Genomic DNA, 21863 nt, shown 5'->3' on the forward strand with positions numbered 1-21863 from the left:
TCACGTGAGAGACGGAATCTAAAACAAAAATCCAGAAAATCACATTGTATGATTTTAAGTAATTAATTAGCATTTTATTGCATGACATAAGTATTTGATCACCTACCAACCAGTAAGAATTCCGGCTCTCACAGACCTGTTAGTTTTTCTTTAAAAAGACCTCCTGCTCTCCACTCATTACCTGTATTAACTCACCTGTTTGAACTCGTACCTGTATAAAAAGACACCTGTCCACACACTCAATCAAACATACTCCAACCTCTCCATGGCCAAGACCAGAGAGCTGTGTAAGGACATCAGGGATAAAATTGTAGACCTGCACAAGGCTGGATGGGCTACAGGACAATAGGCAAGCAGCTTGGTAAGAAGGCAACAACTGTTGGCGCAATTATTAGAAAATGGAAGAAGTTCAAGATGACGGTCAATCACCCTCGGTCTGGGCTCCATGCAAGATCTCACCTCGTGGGGCATCAATGATCATGAGGAATGTGAGGGATCAGCCCAGAACTACACGGCAGGACCTGGTCAATGACCTGAAGAGAGCTGGGACCACAGTCTCAAAGAAAACCATTAGTAACACACTACGCCATCATGGATTAAAATCCTGCAGCGCACGCAAGGTCCCCCTGCTCAAGCCAGCGCATGTCCAGGCCCGTCTGAAGTTTGCCAATGACCATCTGGATGATCCAGAGGAGGAATGGGAGAAGGTCATGTGGTCTGATGAGACAAAAATAGAGCTTTTTGGTCTAAACTCCACTCGCCGTGTTTGGAGGAAGAAGAAGGATGAGTACAACCCCAAGAACACCATCCCAACCGTGAAGCATGGAGGTGGAAACATCATTCTTTGGGGATGCCTTTCTGCAATGGGGACAGGACGACTGCACCGTATTGAGGGGAGGATGGATGGGCCATGTATTGCGAGATCTTGGCCAACAACCTCCTTCCCTCAGTAAGAGCATTGAAGATGGGTCGTGGCTGGGTCTTCCAGCATGACAACGACCCAAAACACACAGCCAGAGTGTACCTATGATAAAAATTACAGACCTCTACATGCTTTGTAAGTAGGAAAACCTGCAAAATCGGCAGTGTATCAAATACTTGTTCTCCCCACTGTATCAACTCATACACCCTGTACCATGGAATCGGTACATCAAAAATCTCTTCCCAACTATTTTGCGATCTGTATGGCACAGTTGTCAACATCCTGGTCCTCAAATGAAACTAGTATACTTTCCTATTTATGCTATTTTTATTCCTCCGCCAGTTTTGATCCTTTATATTGGGCTGACAGACCAGTTCCCTACCTCCTCCCGCTGCCACCCGCCTCCTCCATTTTTGGGGCAATGTTGTAATCAATTGGTTGTAATCTTGGATTGAGCAGACCTTCCCGTACAATTCTGATAACTCCATGACTCTACCATTACAATTTACAATACCATTTAAGAACAAAATACCCTTTTCAAACATCTTTCCCATAAATACAGGTATTTTATCAACCAGCACATTTGAGTTCAGCCATAATATTTGTTCTCTTTTCAGGGTGATGAAATTGAAATTGTAGCCAGCTCTGCAATGCTTGTTTGAAAAAAGTATGATTTTCAATTAATCGAAAATGAGACATGGCAATCTGCACAAAGGCAATTTTTAAACAATGGATGCGCTTTTCTTATTAATCTACTTGAGAACCATTTAGGTTTCAAATAAAACTTTTGAATGAGTGAAGCTTTTAGAAAGAGGTTTAGTGCTTTTATATTTAATCATCTCAACCCACCCAATTCATATTCATTATATAGATAGGCTCGTTTTATTTTGTCTGGTTTAGCGTCCCAGATAAAGCAAAATATTTTTTGCTCATATGATTTGAAAAACGAATCATCAGGAGTAGGCAGTGCCATAAGTAAGTGAGTAAACCGAGATATGACTAAGGAGTTAACTTCTTGTCAATAGGGGGGCGCTGTTTTCACTTTGGAAAAAATCGTGCCCAAATTAAACGGCATCGTACTCTGTTCTAGATCATACAATATGCATATTATTATTACTATTGGATAGAAAACACTCTGAAGTTTCTAAAACTGTTTGAATTATATCTGTGAGTAAAACAGAACTCATTTGGCAGCAAACTTCCATACAGGAAGTGAAAAATCTGAAAACGAGGCTCTGTTTCAGGGCCTGCCTATTCAACTGGCTTTTATTTATCGATATGTATGCACTTCATACGCCTTCCACTAGATGTCAACAGGCAGTGGAAGGTTGAATGGGGTGTCTAGCTTAATCTGAGGCCGAATAAGAGCTTTTGGAGTGACAGGTCKGSRATTTTGTRWGTTTTCSACMYCGCGCGYYGGASCTCSACATTGTCTTCTGAAAAGCGTTCGGTATACACGGCGAATATCTCCGGCTCTGATTTTATTTGATACATATGAGAAAAACATCATAAAGTAGGATTTTAACCGAGTTTGATCAGTTTATTCAACGTTTATTGGGACTTTTGGAATGTTCCGTTCTTTGCGCCAAGAGAAGATGGGCATGTTCGCGCCACATGGCTAGCCAAGGTTGCTAATTCGACAGAAGAAATAGACATTCTAAAACCAAACAACGATTTATTCTGGACCAAGGACTCCTTGCACAACATTCTGATGGAAGCTCAGCAAAAGTAAGACACAATTTATGATGTTATTTCTGTGGAATATGTAGAATCCAACAGGGCAGAGAATATGTGAGCGCTGTCTCACAATAATGCATTTTGTATGTTGTAGTAAAGTTTTTTTTTAAAAATCTAACACACACTGGTTCTTAATGCAACCACTATCTTTCATTTGCTGTACAACATGTATTTTTTAGTAAAGTTTATGATGAGTTCTTTGATTAGATTAGGTGATTGTCCAAAATATCTCCGGAGATTTTGGTGAATTGTTGCTACATATTCACAATGTATAACCACGATTTGCAGCTCTAAATATGCACATTTTCGAACAAAACATAAATGTATTGTATAACATGATGTTATAAGACTGTCATCTGATGAAGTTGTCCAAAGGTTAGTGATTCATTTTATCTATATTGCTGTTTTTGTGAAATCTATGCTGGCGGTGGATAAATAGCTTTGTGTGTTTGGCTATTGTGATGAGCTAATATAATTCTATATTGTTTTTTCGCTGTAAAACACTTAAAGAAATCGGAAATATTGGCTGGATTCACAAGATGTTAATCTTTCATTTGCTGTACACCATGTATTTTCATAAATGTTTTATGATGAGTATTTATGTATTTCACGTTGCTCTCTGTAATTATTCTGGCTGCTTTGGTGCTATTTGTGATGGTGGCTACAATGTAAAACCAGGATTTGTAGCTATAAATATGCACATTTTCGAACAAAACATAAATGTATTGTATAACATGATGTTAAGACTGTCATCTGATGAAGTTGTTCAAGGTTAGTGATTAATTTTATCTCTATTTGTGGGTTTTGTGAAGGCTACCTATGCGGTGGAAACATGGTGAAAATATGCCGTTGTGTGTTTGGCTATTGTGGTTAGCTAATATAAATACATAGTGTTTTCGCTGTAAAACATTTAAAAAATGGGAAATGATGGCTGGATTCACAAGATGTTTATCTTTCATTTACTGTATTGGACTTGTGATTTCATGAAATTATATTATATGATATCCCTGTCCCGTTAGGCTAGTCAGCTTTTTTGATGAGGATGCTGACGGATCCGGGATGAGTATGAAGTAAAGGTTAATCAGGGCAATTGTTCCATAAATAGACAGGTATTTAACTCTCCTTGGTTGCAGGATCTTGTCTATTTTTACAAGTTTTCTATTGAAATTCATTGTGGAGAGCTTATTTATATATTTTATGATATGAATACTGAGTATGTCTACTTCACCATCAGCCCATTTTATAGGTAAGCTGCAAGGTAATGTAAAAGTTTTTTATTTTTTTTATTTTTTACTTCTTATGGCTGCAATCCAGTCACCGGGATGATATGATAACAGCTAGTGAAAGTGCAGGGCGCCAAATTCAAAAAACAGAAATCTCATAATTAAAATTCCTCAAACATTCATGTGTTTTATATCATTTTAAAGGTAATCTTGTTGTTAATCCCACCAAAGTGTCCGATTTCAAATAGGCTTTTCAGCGAAAGCACTACAAACGATTATGTTAGGTCACCACAAAACCACAATAAGCACAGCCATTTTTCCAGCGAAAGATAGCTTTCACAAAAACCAGAAATAGAGAAAATTAATCACTAACCTTTGATTATCTTCATCAGATGACACTCATAGGACTTCATGTTACACAATACATGCATGTTTTGTTTGATAAAGTTCATATTTATATAAAAAATATCTGAGTTTACATTGGCGCGTCACATTCACTAGTTTCAAGTGATTTTGCATAGCCACATCGTTTCAACAGAAATACTCATCATAAATGTAGATGATAATACAAGTTATACACATGGAATTATAGACATACCTCTCCTTAATGCAACCGCTGTGTCAGATTGTTTTTTTCAATTACGGAAAAATAAACCATGCAATAATCTGAGACGGAGCTCAGAACAATAGCCAAATTAGCCGCCATGTTGGACTCAACAGAAACCAGAAAATACATGATAAATGTTTCCTTACCTTTGATGAACTTCATCAGAATGCAGTCCTAGGAATCCCAGGTCCACAATAAATGCTTGATTTGTTCGATTATGTCCAATTAGCTACTTTCGAATAGTTTACCAAACTCCCTAATCAAAGTCTCAAAGCGCGTCCACTATAACGTGACGAAATGTCCAAAAGTTCCGTTACAGTCAGTAGAAACATGTCAAACGATGTACTGAATCAATCTTTAGAATGTTGTTAACATACATCTTGAATAACGTTCCAACCGGAGAATTACATCGACTTCAATTGACCGATGGAACGGAGCTCACTCTCACGTGAACGCGCCAGTTCAATGCGTGGGCACCTCATGGAAGTGATTACTCATTCCTGTCTCCTTCGGCCCCCCTTCACATTAGAGTCATCAGACTAAGTTCTATTGACATCTAGTGGAAGCCATAGGAAGTGAAAACCCATCCTTATCTCTCTGTATTTTCAATGAGAGCTGGTTGAAAATCTGGCACCCCCAGAAAATATCCAAACAGGAAGTGGAACTTCTCAGGTTTTTGCCTGCCATATGAGTTATGTTATACTCACAGACATAATTCAAACAGTTATAGAAACTTCCGGGTGTTTTCTATCTATAATATAATATGCATATATTAGCAAATATGACATAGGAGCAGGCCGTTTACTCTGGGCACCTCTGTGCACCTTTCATCCAAGCTACTCAATACTGCCCCTTCAGCCATAAGTTTTTTAAGGATCCAATATGTAATATTGTACACTTATCATAATTAGGTTTTAGTCCATAGAGTACAGAAAAGTTATCTAGATCTTTAATGAGACATTGCAATGATCTAGCTTGTGGACTTAACATAAAACTTGAGTCATCGGCATAGATGGACGCCTTGGATTTCTAAATCCTCTAATGTTGTTATTGGATCTGATTTGAATAGCTAGCATTTCGATGGCCATACCGAATAGATATGGTGACAGCGGACACCCTTTTTTAACTCCTCTTGACAATTCAAAACTCTCTGTAGAGAGTAGCCGTTATTTACTACTTTACACCTGGGGTCGCTATACATTATTTTTACCCATATTGAAAAAATCCAGGCATTTATAAATAAAATCCTGTATTACTTGATCAAATGCCTTTTCAAAATCCGCTATAAATACCATTCCTGGCTTCTTATATGTTTCATGATGTTCTATTATTTCTAGTAGTTGTTGTATATTATCTCCAATGTATCGTCCATGTAAAAAACCTGTCTGATCAAGATGAACAATACCTGGTAAAACTCCTTTTAATTAGTGCTATGCATTTTGCATCACAACATTGAATTGTAAGGGGCCTCCAGTTTTTTAGATTGTCAGGTACATATAAAGATCCGGTCTGACTACCATTTCTATAGGAGTAGTTAAAACAATCTAACAATGGAGCTTTTAGTAGATCAAAAAAATACTAGCCCTGGGGTTTTTCCAGACAAAGGATTTAATAGCCTCAAAGTTCTTCCTCTAAATTTGGCCTTCACACTGATCTTTCTGTACATTTGTTCATTTTCTATTATTTGGAAAGAATTCCTTACCGTAATCTTCATTCAGTGGGAGAGGATAAGAGATCTGCCTAAAATAATTAGCTTCCTCTTTTAAAATATCATTCGGAGAATCATAGATGACTCAGTCTTCAGTAACGAGTTTCTGCAAATTCTTGTTAGCATTCCTGTATTGGAGATTCAGGAAGAATTTTGTGCATTTTTCTCCATATTCCATCCAGTTTGCTTTATTTTTGTAATAGATTATATTAGTGCTTTATTTTTGTAATAGATTAAATTAGATCTTTCTTGAATAAGTTCCAAGTTCTTTTTGTTTTTCCTCTAACTTATTTTGTATCTCTGTAGTATCGTTTTTATTGCTATCTACCTGTACTATTAGTTCATGGATTTCCTTTGTTACTTTATCCAGATACTGCTTTTTTATTATTGATGAATATTGAATTGAATGAACCCTGAAGGTACATTTAAAGGTATCCCAAACAATAAGGGGATTTGCTGAACCTATATTATACTGGAAAAATTCAGTTAAGTTATTTTGTCTTAGTTAAAAATAAGTTGTCCTCCAGTAAACTTCGATTCAATTTCCAATATCTCCGTCCACGTGAAAAATCTAGAAGTTATGTGAATGCCAATTAGATGATGATCCGATCGCATTCTGTCTCCTATTAAAACTTTTTTAACCTTTGATGCAAGAGAGAAAGAGACAAGAAAGTAGTCAAGACGACTAGCTTGATTAAGTCTCCATGTCGGGGTTTGTTTCATGTTTCTACTGGCTGTTACGGAGCTTTTTGACATTTCGTCTGCTTTTAGTGAACGCACTTCGTGACTTTGGATTTGTTTACCAAACACGCTAACAAAAATAGCTATTTGGACATAAATGATGGACATTACCGAACAAAACAAACATTTCTTGTGGGAGTCCTGGGAGTGCATTCCGACGAAGATCAGCGAAGATTTATAATGCTATTTATGATTTTTGTTGACTCCACAATTTGGCGGGTAACTGTATTCTTCCTTTTGTGGCTGAACGCTCTTTTCAGACGATTGAATATTGTGCTTTTGCCGTAAAGCTTTTTTTGAAATCTGTCACAGCGGTTGCATTAAGGACGAAATGATCTTTAATTCTATGTAAAACATGTATCTTTCATCAAAGTTTATGATGAGTATTTCTGTTATTTGATGTGGCTCTCTGCAATTTCTCCGGATATTTTGGAGGCATTTCTGAACATGGCGCCAATGTAAACTGAGGTTTTTGGATATAAATATGAACTTTATCGAACAAAACATATATGTATTGTGTAACATGAAGTCCTATGAGTGTCATCTGATGAAGATCATCAAAGGTTAGTGATTCATTTTCTCTATTTCTGCTTTTTGTGACTCCTGTCTTTGGCTGGAAAAATGGCTGTGATTTTGCGGTGACCTAACAATCGTTTGTGGTGCTTTCGCTGTAAAGCCTTTTTGAAAGTCGGACACTGTGGTGGGATTAACAAGAAGTGTATCTTTAAAATGGTGTGAAATACTTGTATGCTTGAGGAATTTTAATTATGAGATTTCTGTTTGAATTTGGCGCCCTGCACTTTCACTGGCTGTTGTCATATCGATCCCGTTAACGGGATTGCAGCCCTAAGAAGTTTTAAGGGCACGTGATGATAGTTTGTATAGTCATTACCTTTACGGTCCATTGAGGTACTTAAAACTGTGTTATAGTCTCCTACCATAATGATTAGATCATTTGTTGCCTGTATGTTCAATAAATTGGTAAATGTTTTCGAAGAAGTGTGGATCATCCTGATTTGGACCATATAGATGAATGAGCCAAATTTCTTTTTCGTCCACTTTCATATTCAAAAGAATCCACATTCCTTGCGAATCATTCCTGATTATTTGCACATTCAGATCGACATTTTTGTTTATTAAATATCATCACACCCTTTGAGTTCCTTTGTCCATGACAGAAAATTATTTCACCACCCCATTCCTTTTTCCACACAACTTCATCTAAGTATGGAGTGAGTTTCCTGTAAACAGTATATGTTATATTCCTTTTCTTTTTGCCATGTAAAGACTGATCTTTTTTATAATCTGCCAAACCGTTACAATTATAACTAGCTAAACTTATTTCACCCCTTACCATAACTAGATACTATTCTCAGGCTAAATTGACCATAATTAGTGCTTGTAAAGTTACTGCCATCAGAGGTATTATAAAGGTCAAAACTAGAGCTTTCAAATGTCTGATATTTAGAATTCAAGAAATAGGTTCTAGCAATATATTTTTTATTCCCTTGCCTGTTTGCCAATGCCACAGATGTTAGAAAATTGAGACAAATTTGAGTAGGTTTCTGTATAAGAGTAAGACTATAATGTGTGATGTCCAAATAAATAATAACTCTGACAATTTGCATGTTTGAGTGTCTGTGTGTAACATGTAGTGCGTATAGCCTTAATATTCATAATTGTGATCCATATCGTATCACCATCATAGTTGCATCATAATTACCTTTAACATAATTGAAAAACACATCCCAGCATTTCCATAGCAATTGACGTTTCACATGATCATGAAAGAGACCTTGCATTACTCTAGAGACGGCTTCACTACAGTACAAATATATTCTGTACAATATGTTATGCCCCTATTTTGATATCATCCCCTTGCTTGTTGTAAACATATATAAACTTGTAGGTAGACAAATACATAAAAAAGATAGACAAACAATAAACACATTAAATTATAAAACAGTTGGACAATAGAGAGAGGGAGAGAAAAGAAAAGAGAGAGATCAGGTGTGTGTGTGTATGTGTAAGTCCGTATGTGTAAGCAAGCATGTAGTTGAGTATGTGTGTGTTCATATCCACTTCATAATGTCCAGATATTTTAAACAGTTCCCATACCTTCTTTTTTTTTGTAACCTGAAGTCCCTGTAGAATTTAGTACAGCCACGGTGTTATGGAGCTGTCTCGGAATAGCTGTTCATCTATAAAGAGTTTGTCCACATTGATAAAGGCACGCCCATCATCCATCCTTAGTTGTCTTTGTACCGGATACAGTCTCTTACGACGTTCGTTTATCTCCTTTGGAAATTGGTCATTGAGACCGAATTTGGTCCCTTCCTCTGCTTTTGATCAGCTCCTTTTGTTGGTAGTGTTCAAATTTTGCGATGATCGGTCGGGGACCCTTGGTCTTGTCGCTCCAAGTCTGTGTACTCGGGGGAAAGCCACCTTGTTTACAGTCTCTATACGAAGCCTCAATGTGGATTTCATAAATTCTCTGATCGCGCCCTCTGGATTATTGGATGCGTCCTCAGGAATACCAGAAAAAAGTGATTTTCACTCATGCTACAACTTTGTATGTCTAGTAGCGTCTCCTTCATCACCCTGTTTTCCCTGAGTAGACAATCCATGTTGGAATCGTGTATTTTTACCTTGGCTGTGAGTGTCTTGTTTTCTCTTTGGAGCTTGAGAATTTCACTCTGGCTGAACTCCAAACTCCCCCTCAGCCCTGCTGCCTCCTCACACAACTTTTCCATTGTTGCATGGATTCCAGCCAGAGCCCTAGCCTCTACCTCAATGGTAAGTAAATCGTCCGTGTCTGTAGATTAATCTGTTTTTCTTTTTTTTGCGGGTTAAAGTTATTTTGTGAGGTGGTCGGATCTTTCCACGAAGGAGTATGTTGTTCCTCCATAGCGTAAAGCTGTTGGTACTCGTCGATTTCCCTCAGGATCTCCTTCGTATCCAGATTGGTTGCAGTATAGAGCCAGTTGATATACGAAAAGATAACAATGAGTCTTTCCCACGACGACGACAGGTGTCTGTAGTACAGCCAGCTAGCACTCGCGGGAATCCACGCAACAACAAAAAAAGGAACACAAACTTGCAGTCCTAGCCGTAAAGGCTAACCGCGTTGTGGAATCCTTAGTAACAAAACTTTAGTTCGGATTAAAATCGATTTAATGTAAACAACAAACCGAGTGTAGACTGTCCTGTTGAGCGCTCTGATGACGTCTCTCTCTCCAGAGCTGTGCAGGTGTTGTTACAAGTGGTCTGACACTGCGCTGTCTGTTCTGTCTCCCTGTCTTAGGCGTCTCACAGTACGAACATTGCAATTTATTGCCCTGGCCACATCTGTAGTCCTTATGCCTCCTTTCAGCATGCCCAAGGCACGTTCACACAGATGAGCAGGGACCCTGGGCATCTTTCTTTTGGTGTATTTCAGAGTCAGTAGAAAGGCCTCTTTAGTGTCCTAAGTTTTCATAACTGACCTTAATTGCCTTCCTGTTAGTGTCTTAACAACCGTTCCACAGGTGCATGTTCATGAATTATTTATGGCTGTTTATACCCTTTACAATGAAGATCTGTGAAGTTATTTGGATTTTTACAAATTATTTTTGAAAGACAAGGTCCTGAAAAAGGGACGTTTCTTTTTTTGCTGAGTTTAGTATTGTCTCAGGGGGTGTGAATACTTAGGTAAATGAAATCTTTCTGTATTTAATTTGCAAAAATGCCTACAAACATTTTCACTTATTATGTGTAGCTGGGCCCGAGAAGCTGTTTTTTCCCTCTATCTGAAGGCCATTGGACTGTTAAATAGCCATCACAAGGCGTCTTCCACCCAGTTATGTAACCCTGTACCTTAGATGCTGCTGCCCCATAGACTTGCAATCACTTGCCATTTTGATAAATGGACCACTAGTCACCTTAATAATGTTTACATATTTTTGCTTTACTCATTTCATATGTATATACTGTATTTTAGTCCGACATTGCTCATCCTAATATTCCTTAATTCCATTATTTAACTTTTAGGTTGTGTATACTGTTAGGTATTACTGCACTGTTGGAGCTGGAAACACAAGCATTTCGCTGCACCCGCAAAAACATCTGCTAAACAATATTTGATTTGCTTTAGATGGGTGAGAAAAATAATATTTAATTCATTTTGAATTAGGGCTGTAATACAACAAAATGTGGAATAAGTCAAGACGGTCAAATGTGGTACAGACCCGAGTGAGGAATGTCAATTAATCTATTACAGAAACACCATAACCTTATGGGAATTTAATAGAAATGTAGATCTTGACTAAATCAGAATAGAAAAATGGCAGAATTTCAACTTTAAATACTCCCAATATTTATGAAAAACAAAACTACTTCCCAATATATAATACTTCATTTTTGGATGTCAACATTTCACTCCTCACTTGTCAGCAGACAATTTCACAAACAACCGTTCACAGCGGAAGTTGTTGACCTCATTGTGTACCCGAAGACTCAGTGCCGCAGAGGGGGGAGGGGTTCAAATGGAAAGAGAGAATACAGAAAGCGAGAGAGTGGTCCGTATGAGGGAGAGAAAGAATGCGTGTCACAGTGCAGAACTGCAGTAGCTTCAGCCTCTGCTGAACTTCTACCCGACACACACACACAGGGAGTGACTCACTCTGCACCATTTTTACACACACAGGAAAGTGGAGGACCTAATGGAACAGTCATTCTCAGTTGAATGTAGAAAAGATGGATGACTCTTCCAGTAAGTGTGCACAAAACTAATCTCTGACCATGAGATCCTGGAGTGAGAGGAGGTACTGGTACAGTTCATGTACATCCAGCTTGAGATACTGCACTTTCACCATGTGGCCAAGGTACACTCTTACAAAAGTAATTGTGTCCAGAAACAGTTGAAATAAGGAAATGAAAGCATACAGTAGGAAGATTAGGGATACGAGGATGAAATGGAACTAATTTCACGAACCCTAACAGGCCAGGCTTGTGTTATGGTTCTATCGTCACTGTAGAATATCATAGGCCGACATCATTACTCAGTGTCCCATAGACCATATGATGGAGTCGCGAAGCAGAGTCGAGTACCATGGTGCATTCAAGACAACTGGGAACTCTGAAAAATATGAGGTGAATTCATGTCAGAGCTCTAGAAAGAGACTCGAGTTCCCGAGTTGGACGACCATTTGAAACAATTTTTCAGAGTTCCCAGTTGTTTTGAACACGCCATTAGTTTACCTGTTCTAGGTTGTGTGTGTCACAGGCCCTCAGCACCACGGCACCCCCCTTCTGGCTTGGCCTCCCCTGAGCCACCAGACACTTGTCAGCCTGCAGGTTCCGCAGCTGAAGAGAAAATGAGAAGGGAGAGGTCAGAAGGTGAGGTCTCCATCTAGTTGTATTCCAGCTCATGTCCCATGTGGCTCAGTTGGTAGAGCATGGCGCATGCAACACCAGGGTATGGGTTCGATTCCCACGGGGGACCAGTATGAAAATGTATGCACTCACTACTGTATTTATTAAATTTTTTAACCTTTATTTAACTAGGCAAGTCCGTTAAGAACAAATTATTATTTACAATGACAGCCTAAGAACAGTGGGTTAACTGCCTTGTTCAGGGGTAGAACGACAGATGTTTACCTTGTCAGCTCGATCTAGCAACCTTTCAGTTACTGGCCCAACGCTCTAACCACCAGGCTACCTGCCGCCCCAAAACAACACCCACCCACTAGGACTGTAAGTCGCTCTGGATACATTTTTTTATTGTAGCCTGACTCCGCAACTGAGTTTTATTAACGTAATTCCGGAAACGTTACACACAGCTTCAGGCCATGTAAGATCTGATTATCTGCGCAGTGCTACTGCAAAGAATATGCCTATAAACTCAAATAAAAAGACACTGATAAATACCAAGTGAAGTTACGTCCAGAATATGGCACTGAAATGCACTATATACCAACACCCACTCACTAGGGCGGCAGGTAACCTAGTGGTTAAGAGCATTGAACTAATAACCGTAAGGTTGCTGGTTCACATCCCAGAACCAACTAGGTGAAAAATCTGTTGATGTGCCCTTGAGGAAGGCACTTAAAGCCAATTGCTCCTGTAAGTTGCTTGAAACAATTTGGGGATTACCTCAACGCCTTGCACCAACTGCCTCATTGCTAAGTTTGCCAATTTCCATAACTCTATATCTTCAGAAACCAAGCATTTTAAGAATTCACCTATGAATGCATGATCTTTCCTTCCAGACTAACTAGAATATGAATGTTCTCTCTGGGAGACTGATGTAGCAGAGCTGTTGGTTGTTTGACTTGCAATACATAACTCTCGTTTTCTATTAGTCTTTTTGAAGCAGGAGAACTTATCTATTCCTGAGTTCTGAGCTTCTAAGTGGTGTGTGTCTGTAACCTGGGGACTCCTTAATGACTTGTGCAACACCACATTGCCCCCTGCTGACTGGATATGGCATTTGTTCAATTTCATTCAATAAGAAAAACTTAAAAGGTGCAGTATGTAGTAATGTTGTATTGATTATTTTTGCTTTCCCTCAGTTTTTGAAGATTGCAACGCAAAAATAGCTGAACAATCTTAAATGCTTTCTGACCTTATCATATGAACCCCAAACAACCACGTGCAGGAACGTGGGATATTGTTACCGTTTACAACTTCTGATGAAGTTGGAAGCAGCTGCTGTTTATACACATTGAAGGTGCATCACTCACAGTTAACAAGCAACTTTATTTAACGTACAACTATAGATCTATTTGCTTGTGAAAGATATTACAGCTTAAATCGAAGAGATTGAGAAAGTACATTCATTCTTTTTCCATTTCAGGCGTAATGTTTTGGCCTCTGTGGCAAGGGTTGACCGTCAACAACACATGGCTCTATTGGTTAAAAACAAACCGTGTAAAAGTCATGGCAGAAAATTGTCAGTTCCCAGCTACTTAAGACAAAATCCGGGGAGGTGGTGGAGAGTGATGTATCGCTAAAAGAAGACCAATTGGCCTCCTTTTGTTACACTAAATTGCAAGTGAAGTGCTGAAGTTTGAACAGTGTTATTCTGAGGCATGATGTAGCGTACAATATAAGTGAAATTACGATTTCTATGGTGAACAGTAGCATAGCTCTAGCCTGGTTCCAGATCAAAGTGTGCTGTATAGCCAACTCCTATGGTTGATGCGACCATTGGCTATAAAGCACAAGTTCAACTTTACTTTAGTGGGTTAGTGGAGAGAGCGAGTCTACAGTGGTTTAGAGCGACGAGGGGCCGGGGCTTTTAGCCAGCTGGCCTATCTTACCCGGCCTCTTTCCAGAACTTTGGGCCGGCGGAGACCTTTGTTGACGAACACAGGCTGCTGAGGCTTGTTGTGGGTTGAGGCCACCTGCATCTCGGGGTAGATGGTGTCCAGGTACCACTTGAAAGAGTGGCACTGCAGCCGTTGGCGCACCGCCTGCCGCTCGCTGATGTCACCGTAGGCGCGTTCCCGGAGCTCCGGCCTCAGGTTGAAGTACTGCTCCTGATTGGACGAGACAAAAAAATGTGAGGTTGATTGCTATTGAAACGTTAATTGCCATTACACAATTAATATAGCTGCATCTCTGTTGTCTGTAAAAGCACATGGTTTACTAAATAAAGTTAGTTTGTAAACAAACATTATCAGAAAAGCTGAATAAACCTAAAACATACAAACCACTAGCTAATAGTAGTGCAAGACTCAAGTCTTTCAGAGGTAAGATTCAAATTGGGCTAAGCAATAATAAAACCAAGATGTTTACCTTGATTGAGAATCTGTTTGATACATCCTGATTTGGGCCAGCTGTTTCCGTGGAAAAAAAGCCTGTCCCAGTCTCTGATTAGTGTGGTAATGGAGAAGCCAGAACCCTAACCTCATCTTAACCCTCTGGAAGATTTCAACACTACTCTGCTGTACTAAAAATTCATAGTGGGGGATGGCAATTTATGAATCACACTCTTAGTTCAAATGTACTGTATATCATTTCAAAGTGGAAAGAAACAAATGGAGGTTGGGGAAAGAGCACAGAAGAGAGACTACACGGCAGCGTCCATAATCTTCCTGGAAACAGCGGCACTCTCGTGGATGCCTTATGTGCCCCTAAGGCACCAAGACCTAATGATTAAGTATTAACTAATAATAGTCAAGGCCTCTGTGCACACTGCTTAGTTTGGTAACAATAACCGTCCACACACTGAGGGGAAATGAGAAAGCAAATTCAGACTCAATCGTTGTGAGACGATGAGGTGTGTGAAAGGGAGATCACAATGCAATTAGCTTACTTTCCAATTAGATCGGCAATTTTCAGACCGTGGAAAGCAATTATAGCTCTCCTTTGTAGCTTGGAAAGGAACAAACATCACTGTGCTGATAAAGACATGGAGCTGAGAGTAATTAGAAGAAATGGTGAACCCATTGGAAGTTTCCTTTGCTTATGACCATAGATGGCTTGGGGGCTATAATAGAAGCCTCTGGGAAAAATAACATGTGAAAAGTGATTTCTTCAGATCAGTGGTTTTCAGTCTAGGCTATTACCTATTACAGGCCACCAGCATGGAAGATCAGTGTGTACTAGGGCTGGGCGATATGGCCAAAATATCATATCGCAATATTTTCCACATTTGATGGTATTTTAGGTTTTTGAATAATACAATTTGTAAATATTGTTTATGAGCAATGCATGGCAACACATTAAGTGTTTTTATTTTACCAGGAAGATTTGGCATGGGTCCCCAGATCCTCAAAACGTTCTACAGCTGCACCATCGAGAGCCTCCTGACCAGTTGCATCAACGCCTGGTATGGCAACTGCTCGGCATATGGCCCAGTACATCACTGGGGCCAAGCTTCCTGACATCCAGGACCTATATACTAGGAGGTGTCAGAGGAAGGCCCAAAAAATGGTCAAAGACTCCAGTCATAGACTGCTCTCTCTGCTACCGCACAGCAAGTGGTACCGGAGCGCCAATTCTAGGACCAAAAGGCTCCTTAACAGCTACACAAAAGCCATAAGACTGCTGAACAACTAATCAAAATGGCCACCTGGACTATTTACATTTACAAACCCCCTGTTTTTACACTGCTGCTACTCGCTGTTCATTATCTATGCAGTCAGATTAACCTGTACCCCCACCCATTGACTCGGTACCGGTACCCCCTGTATATAGCCACGTTATTGTTATGTACATTTCTAGTGTTACCTTTTGATTTTACTATTTTTTTTCTAATTTTATTTTTTTGAAATATTATTCTTGTTTATTTTATTAATTATATTTCTTGAACGGCATTGTTGGTAAATAAGGGCTTTTAAGTAAGCATTTCACTGTAAGGTCTACACCTGATGTATTCGGCGCATGTGACAAATAACATTTGATTAGATTTTTTATTAGCTAGCTACGTTTGCTCTGACTATGTACATTTAGCATTAGAGGCTAACACGATTTATTTTAACCACAAAAAATACAAACTAGCTGTTTGCAGATAGTAAGATACATGAACTAAACTAATAGTGTAGCTTCCATTTTCAGGCCATCAGACTCTTAAAACAGTCATCACTAACTGGCCTCCGCCCAGTAACCTGCCCTGAACCTTAGACATTGTCACTAGCCGGCTACCACCCGGTACTCTACCCTGCACCTTAGAGACTGCTGCTCTATGTACATAGAGTCGTAGAACTGCCGTGTCTTTGGCTATGCCGGATTAAGTGATATGACATGCTATTCTATAAAATCCTTTCTCTGTAATTAATATTACCTGATTGAGCTAATCATGTAAATGTAATTAACTAGAAAGTCGAGGCACCACAAAATAATATTTATAGAGCAGTTATCTTCCGAATAAACTCTTAAAGATCTAGTAATATTTTACATCAATAGCAGTTAATATTAATCGTCACCTTATTTCAGTCTCATCAGAAAGTAAATTCTTGGTTATCTTCACGAACCCTGGCTAACAAGTTGAATCAGCAATACAAAAATTGGGTTTAATTATTTATTTACCAAATACCTAACTAACCACACAGAATGAATCATACCTTGATTACAAATTATGTCAAAGGAAAACGTCCCTAGCGGAAGGAACAGATATGACAGCTGGTTACACAAAGAAAGGGGGGTTGGGTTTGAGTGAAAGAGCGGGAAGACTGAAGAACAAAGGGAGAGCTATGTCTCTATCGGGCCGTAGGCAGCTACTCTATCGTAAATACAGAATCTTATGCATTCTAAATTACCATTTACCATTTGGAAAAGGAAAATGCAATAAATATTTACTAGAGAGTGTCGAGTAGAGTGTCTCTGGTGGTGAATGGGAAACATTGTAGTGATACTCTGTCCTTCCTTTCCTAGCCCACGTTTACAGCGGCTGCTGCTAACTCAACGGCTAGGAGGTATCACTTCTGTAGGGAATAAGAGTTCAAAGTTCATACCATTCGCAACCAAAGCTCACGCTGAGGTTGGCTTCGTTCTGTAGTTATTATCTGAATCCTTCTGACATCGGACCGTCGTCCTAATGTACCCGGAACAGGAGGTTACATTTTCGTCAAGGGCTTATATAGTGGAGGGAGAAGGGTGTGTTTCATAGTTTATAACGCATGTCTCTTCACAGGGGCGGGCCACTGATTGAGCAGAGCTCTAATTTTATGAAAACCCAATTCTCTCATTTGGAAGCTAAAATTACATTTAATCATTTCACAAATAGTTTCATTTAAATTGCACAACAATTCCATGTGAATCTGATAACTATAATGTGTAGACTTTCCCAGATACAGTTTATGTCATCAGTCATAATGTCTCAGATGACAACCGAACTGACATCATATTCATTAAGTTCCAACGCATATTTTCAACTGGTTCTATTACCGAAATATGGTTCCTTTCCCTCCACTTGTTTGATGTTCCCAGACTCTCTATGTCTAATAAAGGCTATTCAAGCGTCCCTCAGTATAGTCAAGAGAGAGGGAAGGGAGAAAGGTATTTATGGGGGGGGGTCATAAACCTTACCCACAGGCCAACGTCATGACAGAACACTGGTCACATACTGTTTTACCACTTTGTGTATATACTGTATTCTAGTCATGGCTCATCCTATATAACTACTGCAGTACACACCTTTTCTATTCATTTCCTGTCTATAAACACACACCCTTTACATATTTATTCATATTCCGGACTCTGACATTGCTCATTCTGATATTTCTTGTTTGTTTTTTGGATTGTGTGTATTGCTGCACTGCTGGAGCTAGAAACATAAGCATTTCACTGCACCAGCAATAACATCTGCAAAACTGTGTACTTGACCAATAAACATGGATTAGATTTTTATAGAACGCTTGTGGATTTATATTAAGGAGCAAAGTGGAAAGCATTATCGTTGTCACCATCTTGTATCTGCAGCATTGACCATGCAGACACTCACTGTGAGTGAATGGCAAGTGAAATGGTTGTGACTCGTAGTAGAGCACTCTGGGATTGGTGTGTGTGGAAGGAGAAAGACGACTCGGCGTAGTGGCATAGGACATTAAACAAACCAAACATTGAAATACCGTTATAAAAAAGTAAAAAACCAAAACTGGTCCATGCATCAAATACCGGTAGAGTAAAATACGCTATACCGCCCAGCCTGTACTACTACTCCGTACATGTACCTTGTATTCATCCATCCATACGTGGGCCAAGCGCAGGGAGTTGTGGGCCATGGTGTCCTGACCTCCGGGTGACCCGTAGGGCCGCCGTTTACGAAATATATGACCAACCCGTGAACAGGGAATGATCAGGAGCTGGCCCCCACACATCCATATCTGAGAAAGGGAGAGACAATTCAAATGCATTGTATGAACACACATTCAGCAGTTCAGAAAATATTTGAATTCTTGGTTAGAGCGCCAGCGCACTTCATCTAAGCTATATTATATGCATGTTGTGAATAACCTCCTACTGTAGACCACACACATTCATGACTTTGAGCTTCTATATAGAAAAACTCAAACCCCTTTTACTTAAACCATGCAGGAGCAGATTCTATGGCCAAATATACCACTATGAAGATGACTCTACAAACTTGTTGAACGCATTTGCAGTTTGTTTTGTCCAAATACTTACGACACCTTCAAATGGGAGGGGGGGCTAGATACATAAAGTACTTTCATTTCTAAATGATAGAACAGATATGTATGAAAATACACTTAAATAAAGTGACACTGTACTATCGCCTCATAATTTATTATCTAAAATAAAAAATGCTGGAGTATAGAGCCAATATTCAACGTTTTAGCTTAACTGTCCAAATAAATATGTAGGGGAGTGAAAGTCTGACCAAACATCAGCTCCATTTCCCATAGTAGAGAGCCATATGGTTCATGTAATCTGACAATGTTTCACATAGAGCTCAGGACCTTAGACTGGCGAAGGTTCACCTTCCAACAGGACAACGACCCTAAGCACACAGCCAAGACAACACAGGAGTGGCTTCAGGGACAAGTGTCTGAATGTCCTTGAGTGGCCCAGCCAGAGCCCGGACTTGAACCCGATCGAACATCTCTGGAGGGACCTGAAAATAGCTGTGCAGCGACGACCCCCATCCAACTTGACAGAGCTTGAGGATCTGCAGAGAAGAATGGGAGAAACTCCCCAAATACAGGTCTGCCAAGCTTGTAGCGTCATACCCAAGAAGACTCAAGGCTGTAATCACTGCCGAAGACGATTCAACAAAGTACTGAGTAAAGGGTCTGCATACTTTTGTAAATCTGATATTTACATTTTGAATTTTTAATACATTTGCAAAAATGTCTAAAAACCTGTTTTTGCTTTGTCATTATAGGGTATTGAGTGGAGATAAAATAAAATACAGCCTTAATCTAAAATGGATTAAACATTTGTAACGTAACAAAATGTGGGAAAAGTCACGAGGTTTGAATACTTTCCGACTGCACCGTACATAATGTTTCCTTAGTGAAGTAATATACTGTACTCTCTTTTCAAATAGGGTAACATAGCAAGACATGAGAAGGTAGTCTTGCCAAGAATATTCAAACAGGACTGGAAGAGAAATGTCCAACTCTGATGTGGTAATAGTTACTAAAAACTCTGAGGCGAGAAAGGAATTTTTGTTGGAGAGATTCATGTAGCCAAGCCAATATATAGTTTCCAGCCTGCGGCGATCCAACTCAAATGGACCAAAACGTAATATAGAGAAATAAACTTGCCTTTGGCTGTCAGTTAAAACATTTTATTTAATTCTGTATTTTTCTTAGGGGAAGAAAAGCTTGACTTTGACAAGGCAAAGCCTTAGACTAAATGAGCTAAAACGTGGGTAAATAAACCAAGTGTCTTGAGCTTATGACGAGTGGTTGACATGTCACAGCTCATTTGACCAGGTGCATGTGTGCTCCCCACCTAGTTGATTTGGCACCCCTCCTAAAACGGGAAAAATATGTTCAATTGAAAGGGTGGGTGTCACTTTGGGAGCATCTGTACCCTGCCTAAGAATAACATGAAGCAGACATGTTGTGTATGTTATGTGACAGAGTGTACACACTACGGAGACAGACTGTGTCGTGTGAAAGGCAGTGAGTATGTGTGACCCTTTTATTTACCCGGAAGGAGATCTCGAGGTTCTCGCCTCCCCAGATGTCCATGCCGCTGTCGTATTGGCCCAGCTCGTTAAAGTACTTCCTGTCCATGGCAAACAGACCACCGGCCATGGTGGGGGACCTGGGGGAGGGGGAGTAAGACAGAGTGAGTCGGCACTGTCGTTACTTCAGTATCCTTTAAGGTACTAGCAGCGCAACCACTAATATGTGAGAAAACAATGCCTCTGTCTTCTAGTCAGGCTATGACCAGAGAGAATTACTGATTGAGAATGTTTTTTTCCAATGGAGCCATCCGTTTGACAGATCGCCAGAGATGATTGTCCGTCAAAACAAATAACACAACTCCGGCCTTTGTGCGTATCCAACTCTTCAGAAAATAATTGGACTTGAATTTGACGATGACGGACCATGATGAATGCGTATCTGATTTAATACGTTTTCATGAATCTCTGTGTGACCGTAGGCTTATGTTCTTATGGAAAGCCCAGAACGCAAGCATTTGAGCGAAACGGAAAGAGATTGTATTTTTCTTTACACTAAGGGGTGTCCGAGAAGCCCTTAAGGCTAAAACCGGCCTACGCCATAGTAATGGATTGAAAGCACTCAGGCTCTTCAAAACGTGGATGGAACCAGGCGTCCTTCTATGGCCACTAATTAGCTTTCACATGACTCCATACGTAAGGGGATGGGAACACAACGCTATGGGCTTTATTGATATCAGGTTCATGCAGGCTGAGCTATTCCCAATCGATTTGAGCATTAACCCTTTATACTCAATGGAATTGGCCTATATGGATACATGTAAAAATGTGTCTTAGAGCAGAAATATGAAAACATATGCATAACACTGGTAGCAATTTAAAGGGAAATTTGGAAATGGGGAAATTATTAGACCGAAATTGTGACAACAGTGACCTGAAAGACTGAATCCAAACAGCACACTGATTTTATGTGCATTTTACATTTACTGTACTTTGACACATTTGTTGAATATATTCTGGATACATTCAGTAACAAGAATATTCTTGGAAAATGTGGGGTAGGTGCAACATAAGACAAAGAAATGACAAGGGGTTGAGTGAGAGGACTAACTGGTGTCTCCAAGTGGCCACACCTCTCCAAAGTGTGCACAGTTCCTAAGTCATTTCAATGCACTTTTATGATTTAAGAGTTTAACTATAAGGTGTTGTTTTTGAGCTCTCCTAGCTGTGCTGTTGAGGAACTAGAGCAAGCATACTTGTAGTTGTTTTGAACACAACCCTGCCTCCTCACCAGCACACAATTCATGTTGTTTAAGCAATCCAAAGGGTCCATTATAAATCAC

General features: G+C 39.6%; 1 protein-coding gene across 4 annotated transcripts in view; it reads right to left on the reverse strand.

Annotated features, from left to right (window-relative positions):
• Window positions 1–21863, reverse strand: part of LOC111953468 (polypeptide N-acetylgalactosaminyltransferase 11) — a 53641-nt gene that overhangs the window by 9357 nt on the left and 22421 nt on the right. For 2 of the 4 annotated variants that reach the window (XM_023972768.2, XM_023972767.2), the window contains exons 7-10: window positions 20543–20660; window positions 18596–18748; window positions 14240–14458; window positions 12177–12281 (exon numbers count right to left, since the gene is read on the reverse strand). In XM_023972768.2, coding sequence (XP_023828536.1) covers window positions 12177–12281; window positions 14240–14458; window positions 18596–18748; window positions 20543–20660 — 595 coding nt within the window. Of the gene's footprint in view, window positions 1–11910; window positions 12055–12176; window positions 12282–14239; window positions 14459–18595; window positions 18749–20542; window positions 20661–21863 lie in introns of all 4 variants that reach the window. The other 2 variants (XR_011474310.1, XM_070435607.1) reach the window with 2 other exon arrangements.

This window comes from Salvelinus sp. IW2-2015, linkage group LG27 (genome assembly GCF_002910315.2).
Source record: "Salvelinus sp. IW2-2015 linkage group LG27, ASM291031v2, whole genome shotgun sequence".
Taxonomy (NCBI): Eukaryota; Metazoa; Chordata; class Actinopteri; order Salmoniformes; family Salmonidae; genus Salvelinus; species Salvelinus sp. IW2-2015.